This window comes from Primulina eburnea, chromosome 3, assembly GCF_022965805.1.
Source record: "Primulina eburnea isolate SZY01 chromosome 3, ASM2296580v1, whole genome shotgun sequence".
Lineage (NCBI taxonomy): Eukaryota > Viridiplantae > Streptophyta > Magnoliopsida > Lamiales > Gesneriaceae > Primulina > Primulina eburnea.
This window is the reverse complement of record NC_133103.1, coordinates 49,761,677-49,772,267: the sequence shown is the minus strand read 5'-3', so window position 1 is coordinate 49,772,267 and position 10,591 is coordinate 49,761,677. Positions and strand designations below refer to the sequence as shown.

Below are 10,591 nucleotides of genomic sequence, written 5' to 3'. Positions count from 1 at the left end.
GCTGTGCCGGTGCGAGGGCTCGTCTGAGTTCTTGGTTGGCTTTTAGCCTATGTCCTTGGACTGGACAGTGTCCCATTGAGTTAGGAAGGTCATGTTTTCGACCGTTCGTGATTCGGATCATTTTTGAGGTCGTTCGAGAATTTACGGTGCGATGTGCCAAATTGACTCTCGATAGAGTGTTTCATGTTTTGGCCTCCATTTCACCTAGATTTCGACCCTCATAATTTTAGGAGCATAAATTCATAATTTTAAGCGTATTTTAATCATGACGTCACGTTGGTTCAGTGTTGGTTCGGGTTGGTTTAAAGTCATGATTAAATACGAGGTCGTTAGAAGTATTTGTCGCATTTTAGAAATTTAATTTCATCAATTTGCCAAAGAAAATCCATTGCATATTTTATGGCATATTTAGGTCGCAGCGAGCCTGGGGACGATCCATTCCAGTTGGTAAAATTTCAGGATATTTTCATTATCGTCAGTTAATTATTTTACGTGCATGAAAACAGAAAATGATTATTTTTGAGATTTATGCGATATGGCTTGTGGTTCATTCACTATGTGGGAGCATTATTTATACGGTCGCCAGTGACCGCTCAGTTCAGGTTGGTACCATCGGGTCTTCAGTGACCGCTCAGTTCAGGTTGGTACCATCGGGTCTTCAGTGACCGCCAGCTCAGTTTCAGGCTCCCCGGTAGTCAGTTACCGATCAGTTCAGCTTAGTGCAGTGGCCACAGGCGTAAAACATAATCTCAACAGAAAAGTTTTATCAGTTATTTCAGTGCAGGCTCCAAGGAGCAATTATTTTTACTGTGATTATCAGTTCAGCATGCACGTATTATAATTGCGCAGTACAGATTATTTTCAGCATGTCGCATGGCATGATATTTTATCCCATGCATATTTTACTTCAGATTTTTACTCGTTACCTGCGATATATGCATGCTGAGTCTTTAGACTCACTAGACTTGATTGTTGTAGGTACTGATGAGGCCAGGGCCGAGGGCGGGGACCTAGTGAGCTAGCTTGGGTCGGCAGTAGTGACACCCGAGGACCTCAGTGCAGCAGAGTTCATTTTATTCCGCAAACTAAATTTTTATCAGTCATCAAACTTTTTTTTTAAATTGTTGTTGTTGGAAAACAATTATTTTCTTCCGCTGCTTTTATTTTTAAACATTGGACTCGATTCATCAGTGAATTTTATGAGTAAGGCCATTTAAGTTCATTTAAAAAGAAAATTTTTAATTTTCCGCAAATTTTAAACCGAGAAGTTTTAGGGCCTTTACAGTATGCTATTGTTTCAATTTTTCAGCATGTATTGTGTTGAGCATATGCAGATTTCAGCATGTATATTGATGTTAGATGAGATTACGAGTTGATTGTGATTGAGTATGATATTATTGAGTTATCGGTATCGAAGAAGTGCGCCGTTATGCCGTCATATTGTACCGAAACTGAGTATTGAGTATTACCAGACTTGGTTGAGTTGTATTTTGATATAGAGCATTTGTATATGTCATTTCAGATTTGTATTGACAGAGTGATATTCCGACTTCAAGATCTCGACAGACATTGTGCGACAAAAGGTATAATTCATGTGGTCTTGGGATTGCACAACTCGATTCGGATTTGATACGAGTTTCCCTAAATCACATACTAGATTGTTATTACATTGATTATGCAATATCTTGTTTATTGATTTATATTCGAGTCCTGAGATAGGAGATATTGGCAGATTTGCCAAAACTAGACGTTTCGGTGTATCGACGCATAGGAGCAGATTTGCTATATGTGTAGACCCTCGATACAGAGTTGACCGAAGTCTAGGAATAAGACGTACCGTTGCCCCGAGTGGTTGGGTAGGTGACAGACCGTCTTATTCGTACCGGGATCCTTAGATTAGAAAAGAGTCGAGTCAAGATTTAAATGTTGAATACAGATTTGTATTCTTCTACATGTTTAGATTTACATTCATGTTACTTGGCATATGCTATGCATTTGTACATGATTATTACATTGCATGCATCCATGTTTTATACTGGGATATGTTCTCACCGGAGTTATCCGGCTGTTGTCGTGTCTGTATGTGTGCATGGCAACAGGTGGGGCAGGATCAGGGTCACGACGAGGAAGAGAGAGTTGATAGCGTGGTGATGCCGGGTGTAGCAGCAGATTTCTAGTAATTTCTGTTTAGATCTGAACTACTTGTATTTGAGATTCGAACCCTAGTTGTATGGTTGTACTAGACAGACTTGTATGTATCTGATGTTGTTTTATTATTATAAAGACATGATATGCTTTAATTATACATTTGAATTAATGTTAAAAGCAAATTTTTGACCCACATTTTCGAACAAAGATCCAATTAAATCCCAAAAGAATTGAGTTAGAACCCGGGTCCCCACAGTATCAGTCTTAATTCCCGAAGCGATAAATCGCACGAAAAATAAATACAAGAACACACGAGATTTATAGTGATTCATTCTGAATGTGAGAGTTACGTCCACTTGTCACCGATACAAATTTCCACTATATTGTAATTAATATAACAAAGATAATAATTTCAAAAACATGTCTCTCAGAACTTTTTTCATGCTCTCTCTATCTGTGATAATACATGTGGGAGCCTAATTTTTCTCGTGTAAGCATAAATTTTTCTATCATCATTAAAACAGTATGTAATGAACACGATTTAATTCATACAAAGATATATTATACACATATATCATGCCAATATAAAATTAAACATTACACCTTCAGCATAAATATATTTTTCCATTAAAAGTAAATTATATTCAATCCATATTTGATATTGAATCGAATCACTTCTCATCTTATTAACCAACATATATGTATGAGTAGGTCTCTTGTGAGACGGTCTCATGAATCTTTATCTGTGAGACGGTTCAACCCTACCGATATTCACAATAAAAAATAATACTCTTAGCATAAAAAGTAATACTTTTTCATGGATTACCCAAATAAGAGACCAATCTCACAAAATACTACCCGTGAAACCGTCTCACACAAGTTTTTTCCTATATGTGTTATCGGTTTGTATTCCATCAATATGTGTAATTCTGGAATGTTATCACCTTTCGGTTGGCAGAAAATATGTTCACCTTTTAGTTGGCAGAAGATATGTTCATACATTGGTTCCATATTCAAAGAAATATATCAACCATTTTTACATTTGTTAAATAATAATATCACAAAAATTTCAGATTTAGAAGCTATAATTTTTTTAAAAAATTTAAAAAATATTTTCACATTAACTATAATATTTTTTTTTAGATTTATCAAAATCAAATCGTTTATGAATTACTGAATATTAATATTGTTTCTAAATTTTCAATATATATCATTCATTAATAATCAATAACACGGCGATTTTGAAATTCAAGATGTTGATCACATTTAGTTTTACGTATTTAACCACAATCTTGCATGCTTGCATCAATTTGTGAGTGAAAAGAGTTTCTAGGAATTATAAAAACTACCATCTATGTGCATGCAGTCGATTTTTTTTTAAATTTTTTTTAATTAATTATTTTTTTAATTATATTAATCTATATTAAAATACGAATAATATCATAATTATAAAAATTGACGAGGAGTCATAATGCATGCAATATGTGAAATTGGCCGTACCCAACTTACAAAAAAATTAGTCTCTTTCTTAAGTTGGTCTCATGTGAGACCGTCTCACGGATCATAATCTGTGAGACGGGTCAACCCTACCCATATTCACAATAAAAAGTAATACTCTTAGCATAAAAAGTAATACTTTTTCATGGGTGATCCTAATAAGAGATCCGTCTCACAAATACGACCCGTGAGACCGTCTCACACAAGTTTTTGACTTCTTTTAGGCTAACATTTTACATAGGATAGAGATAGAGATAGAGATAGAGATAGAGAGAGATATATTTCATATCTTATCTATACTATATATATTATCTCATATAGTTTAGGACACCTAGAATAATTAATTTTAGTGTCATGATGAACTTTTTAAAATACTAACAATATCCTTCTAAAATTATAAATTACTTTATTTTCTTTTAACAAAAAAATTAAAACTATTTTAGTAATTTGTGTTTTTCTTTTATCACTATCATATATACTGTTCAAAAATTTTTAACCTACTAAAATATTTTCTTTAATCTTTATTCAAACTTTGGAATTTTTAAATGATTATATCATCTTTATTATAAAAAATATTAAATTATAAATTGCATAAAAATGTAAAACAAAAATATCACATATATATATATACACACACACATAAAGCGTGCAAAAAAATCGCTAATATTCAATAAACATCGAGTTCCAAGTACAGAGTATTTTAAAAAAATATATTATTAGAATTAATGCGTGTCATCTTAAGATTTTCTCATGTTAAGACGTAATATTGTTAAAAAAATCGCATTTGGAATTGCAGTCTAATCAATTAAAGATTGAAATAATAAAAAGAATAATTGTAAAGAAAATGAACAAAGAAATTTTTTTTTTATTAAAACACACGTGAAAAAGGGGATCGAACCCGAGGAGGGGAACCAATTAATCTGACAGATAAGACCATTGAATTACAAGTTCGATCTCGAAAATGGACAAAGAATTGAGGTGGCTAAAGTGGAGATTCGGGATGAATATATACTTGTATGGTGGAAAATGAGCCACGACTGAAACTACTTGGCATGGAAGGTTTATCGCCTGATATTTTTTGTATATAATATTACAGAATTTTTTTCAAGATATAATATAATATTAATTTTTGTGGACTTGATTATTATGCTATAAATAGACGCAAATCTGCATCATTCTTTTTGTCAAATATTTCTTTCTATTACATATATAATACACACTGAAAAAATGGCTCAAATTTAAAAAGATATGGTTCGCCCGACAGACAACTTTGCTCCAAGCCTATGGGGGGATCAGTTCTTGAAGTTTACATGGGATAATGAGGTAATTTGGTTCTCTCTCTTATGTTTTTTTTATAAGTGACAAGTACATGCATATATTATATTGTATTGTTAGTCTTAAGTTGTAATAATTGTCAATGTCAGAAAGAGAAATCATAACGTGAAGTTTGAATTATTATACTGTTTAAAAAATTAGAGTTGCATAATAACCACTAATTATAATTTTTCGTAAAACGTCAAACGCTCAGTTCTACCTAAAATTATAAACCGACAAGATACCGCAAAATTTCTGGTTGTCATATTAAATATCCAAAGTCAATAAATAACGTTTTGCAGAGGCGGATTTAGCGTAGGGCGAACGGGGGCCACGGCCCCCCCAAAAAATTTAAAAAAAAAATTTAGTATATATTAATTTTTTTTAAAACTAAATATATAAACAGATATATATATATATATGGCCCCCCCAAAATGAATGATACGTCCATGTATCTCAGTGGCTAAAGCCAATTATAACGTTTGCTCCATCCGATTTCGAAACCTGATCCCTCTTTTTTTTTTTGGCTTAGCGACGGTTGTGACGAAAACCGTCGCAAAATCCGCGACGGTTTCTTATAACCGTCGCCATATAGCGACGGTTGTTGAGAAAACCGTCGCAAAATAAACTAAGCGGCCCCCCAGTGTCGAAATCCTAGATCCGCCCCTGACGTTTTGCATGGCTCTCTAAGTATGAAATTTAGGCTCCTTGATTTAATGTTATCATATCAAAGGGTTCTTGTACAAAATTATCAGCTTAATCGAGCTTTACCTCACGACTTGAGCTTGTTTGGCGAGCTCGAGCTCAATCTCGGAGAATTTTAGTCACGGACTTATTTGTAGGCATATAACATAAAATAAAATTAATATTTATATAATTGTTATAAAACATATACAAATAACTTTATTAATTTTGTATTTAAAACCAATAAAGCGCCCATAAACACGAACTGACCAGCTACATATTTTTATGTAGGAATTGAAAACTTCCTAAGCAGCTTGAAGCCCCAAACCTCGATCTCTCTCACATTTAAATAATTGAAAATCATCAATTTAAGGGTTTTATTAGAAAAAAATAATTTCAATGATAGTTCCCTCAAGCAGCTTGAAGCCCCAAACCTCGATCTCTCTCACAATTGGTTAATTATATTATATTCTCGAAAAATATAAGCACCAAGTCACGGCCATAACCCTTCCACCACAGCCACAACCACAGCCGCAGCCACCGCCGCTACCAGCTGTATCGAGAACTCTGACACTCCGAACAGTCCTGTTGTTTTAGTTTTCTTCCTCGGAGTACGAAAGGATCATCTATTTATTGCTAAAGTGTTGCGTGAAGATTCTTCAAACACATATTCTTTCACTGCAGTGGAAATATTTTACGAGTTCTAAACCCTTCTTTTGTTTACTCCGCCGACCAGCGCCACCGGATTCCGGGGTATGGATCGGAAGGATTGGGATTCCATAGTTCAGTGCCATCTGAATCAGCTTCCATGAATGTTCAGAATCAAAGAGAAGGAGATGATGAAAATGAACAGGCTGATTCGAGGGCGCTTAAGGCCAAAATCGCTTCACATCCCTTTTACCCAAAATTACTTGACGCCTATATTGACTGCCAGAAGGTTTAAATAATTTGAAAATTTTGTTTTTCCCGTACGTGTTTTCGAGAATTGATTCTATTTTGTATGACTTCTCGATCTCTTGATGGATAGCTGATGTACATATTTGATCATGGTTTTGTGGGTTTTTGTGTGATGATTTCCAAATAAAAATCATGGGTTTTTGGTGGATGGTTTAAAAAGTATTTAATTTGATTATTTGTATATATTAATTTTTATGATATAATAATAATTAAATACTGAAATGGGATGAGTTTCACGTTAAGGGTATTTAATGCTCACATGCCCTGCTCTGGTAATTTTTAATTAGGTGTTAGCGAATAATCGATCCAAGTTAAGGGTAATTAATGCTCTCACATGCCCTGCTTTGAAATTGTTGATTAGGTGTTAGCGAATGAAATCGAATCGAATCGAATATAGAGATTCATGGAAACAGCTCGAAAACATAAATCTATCAAATTAACAAGAAGAATAAGTACGTTCTTTGGGTTATTGTTAATACTAATAGCATGGCAACTTATCGTTTTACCAAAGGTTTTAATTAGTATTAATGGTACAACTCTAATATTTTAAATTATACAGCAGTTCATACACCATGTTTCGATTGATCTACCAAGAATATTCAATTATTACACATCAATAATTCATCTCCTGATAATTACATTCATTGCAGTCAATGTGAATCAAACACTTGTTGATGTATATATATATAAATTACTAGGCAACTAAGGATTAATTGATTAAATGTATGCAGATAACAGAAAAATATTCCAAGGAAATTGATTTGTTGAAAGATGAGGTGAAGATTAATTTGAAAAATCCAGGGAGTGAAATGGTGGACACCATAAATTTGATCGATAAACTCGAACGCCTAGGCATATCTTATCACTTTGAAGACGAAGTTGAACAAAAATTGGAGCAATATTTTGGTTTGAATACAAATTACGAAGATGAAGCCTATGACTTAAACACAGTTTCACTTCATTTTAGATTATTCAGGCAACATGGACTTCACTTAACTTCTGGTATGTGTCATTTACCTCTGTCATTTGTTTACATTCCTTTATAATATAAAAATAATAATAATTTCTCTCTTATAAAATTTACATAGAAAATGTTTCCCAATTTTACAAGAAATTGTTTACTTTCTTCATAGCATGGATGGACGGAATGTGCCACAGTATTTAATCTTTATTAGGTAAAATTACAAAAATTCGTTAATAATTTTTTTTTAATCTAAATCATTGGAAAATTTAGTTTGGTCTTCGACCAATAAGTTTAAAGTTTTTACTTTTAGCCATTTTTCTTGGACATCTAATGTGACATCGGACTCGTTGGTAATATACAACTCTGTGTCAATATATGATGTCACGTCGCTCACCAGCAGAAAACTATTTGAAAAGGAAAAATTGAACCAAGTTATTAGAGTTAGCCTAAAATTAAATGATTTAGATGATAAACAAGCAAATTAAAATACGCATACTAATGGGTTGTATTTTTATTGTCACGTCTTGATTATATCATGCAAACTCGAGCATGAGGAGGAGATCGGACAATTATCTTTAAAAGATATGACCATTCACTGCAAGAACTATTTATTGTAATTTATGTTTCGATCAGAAATTTTTAACAAATTCAGAGACAGCGCTGGAAAATTCGATGAGTCACTTAAAACTGATGTCAAGGGCTTGTTGAGCTTGTATGAAGCAGCACATTTGAGAAAGCACAATGAAGATATACTCGACGATGCACTTGTTTTCACAACTGAGTGTCTCAAGTCTATGGCCCCAAATCTCAAACCACCCCTCAAGAAACAAGTCGAACATGCCCTCATGCAACCGTTACATTTTGGGTATCAAAGATTTGAGTCATACCATTACATCTCTGTCTATGAAGATGATGAATATTCTAGAGATGAACCGCTTCTCCAGTTTGCCAAATTAGACTATAATGCAGTGCAAATGCTGCATAAACAAGAACTCTGTGAACTCTCAAGGTAATGTTACTTTGTCGTCCATAAAGTAATGAGGAAAGTAAAGAGAGTCATCTCACTTTTGAATGGTAAATTTTTTCAGTTACATATAATCTATAAGTTTTGTCATCTTATAACATATTAAACATTTTGGTGATTGTGTTCTAGAGCTCAACGAGACTTGCATTTTAGTCGACATACATTTCGTTTACTTCTTCAATTCTTGTTATTTTACAGGTGGTGGAGAGAGCTTAACCTTTTGTCTAAACTTCCTTATGCTAGAGATAGACTTGTTGAGTGCTATTTTTGGACTGTGGGAACATATCATTTGCCTAGGTATTCTCGTGGTCGAGTCATGCTGGCGAAAATAATCAAAATGTTATCTTTAATCGATGATACATTTGATGCTTATGGTACAATTGAAGAACTAGAGGCCTTTACTATGGCAATTCGAAGGTAAAAGAAAGCACTAATAGCTCTAGTAAACATGAATTTATCTGCTTCATGTGGTCATATTGTCTATAGTTTTGAGTCATTTAACCACTTCTCATTGGTTGGCGAAAAGATTTAATTTGAAATTATCAACTATTCCACATGCTTTGATTGTTAATTTAATTGTTGCTTGTCTCAGGTGGGATTTTAAAGAGGCTGATGTACTACCAAAGTATATGAAACCACTCTATACCGCCATCTTGAAACTCTACGGAGAATTTAAGGAAGAATTAGCAACAGAAGAAAGATCTTATGTTGTAGATTATACCATAAATGCAGTATGAATTTTTCATTTCAAATGACTAAATAAATCATTTCTTCTTATCTAATCAGCATATAATCAACATGGATTTTGATACTGTGTTATTTAGTTGAAAGAACAAGTGAGGAGCTACAATGTCGAGGCCAAGTGGTTTATTGAAGGTTATTCACCACCATTTTCCGAGTACCTTAGCAATGCTCTAACAACTGCCAGTTACCACTTTCTTTCGAATGGATCATTAATGGGAATGGATTTTGCCACTAAGAGGGAGTTCGAATGGCTAAATATGATGCCAAGGATGCTTAGAGCATGCCAAGAAATTTGTAGATTAGTCGATGATATTGCTACATACAAGGTACAAATTATCATGATGTCCATAATTCATTATAATCCGAAAGACCTGATTACTTCAGATCTATCTTTATTCGCGAAAATTATTAATATATGTTATTATTTTAATTGTTTTATGATTACTTTCGAATTTATCCCTCATAAACCAATGTAGGGTATGTGTGTTATAATCATCACTATGTTTAGAGCCTAACCACATGTTTCAATTCATATTATTGCAGATTGAGAAAGGAAGAGGCCAAAAATCCACCGGCATCGACTGCTACATTAAAGAAAATGGTGTGACAATGGAAGAGGCAATAAATAAGATTGATGAAATGGTTGTAGCTGCATGGAAGGACATTAATGATAATTTCAAGAAACCATTTCCGTGTTCGAAAGAGGTCCTTTTGATAATCCTTAACTTCACAAGGATTATAGATGTAGCATACAAGAACTATGAAGATGGTTATACTGAACCGGAAAAGGTTTTAAAACCCCTCATCGTTGCCATGTCTGTTGAACCCTTTAAGATTCAGACATTTTAAATCATGCTGCGACTCATGAAGTGTTGCAAGAAAAACATCCTTTTATTTGTGTTGTGTTTTTAAAGTCTTTTATGGGAATGTTTGTTTCTGTAATATATATGTTAGATCAAGAATGTTTTAATAAATTAAAAACAATGAGTGATCAATTTCTCCATGTACGTTATATATTTTTAAGTTGTCTGAAACTTCTGCTACTCATTTTCTTAAAAGGTGCATTTTTTTCCCAAACCTCACACAGCATTCGGCCGAATCATAAAATATTTTGGAACCATTTTAAAAGTAAAACAACCAACTATTTTATCAATTCAAAAATATTATTTGAAAAGTATAGCTCATACTATAATCTCTCAAAAATCACTCATAAATAAATCGTCGTAAAAATATCTTTAACATAACTTAAAATCATAAAT

The 10,591-nt window shown here is 33.3% G+C and overlaps 1 protein-coding gene across 1 annotated transcript; it reads left to right on the top strand.

The window, feature by feature from the left end:
- Positions 1-4,816: 4,816 nt before the first annotated feature.
- Positions 4,817-10,310, top strand: LOC140827805 (germacrene A synthase-like). The gene is made up of 7 exons (XM_073190654.1): positions 4,817-4,968; positions 7,332-7,602; positions 8,198-8,573; positions 8,787-9,005; positions 9,181-9,319; positions 9,413-9,658; positions 9,876-10,310. Exons 1-7 carry the CDS (start codon positions 4,894-4,896, stop codon positions 10,179-10,181), a joined length of 1,632 nt encoding a protein of 543 aa, XP_073046755.1. The 5' UTR covers positions 4,817-4,893; the 3' UTR covers positions 10,182-10,310.
- The last annotated feature ends 281 nt before the right edge of the window (positions 10,311-10,591 follow it).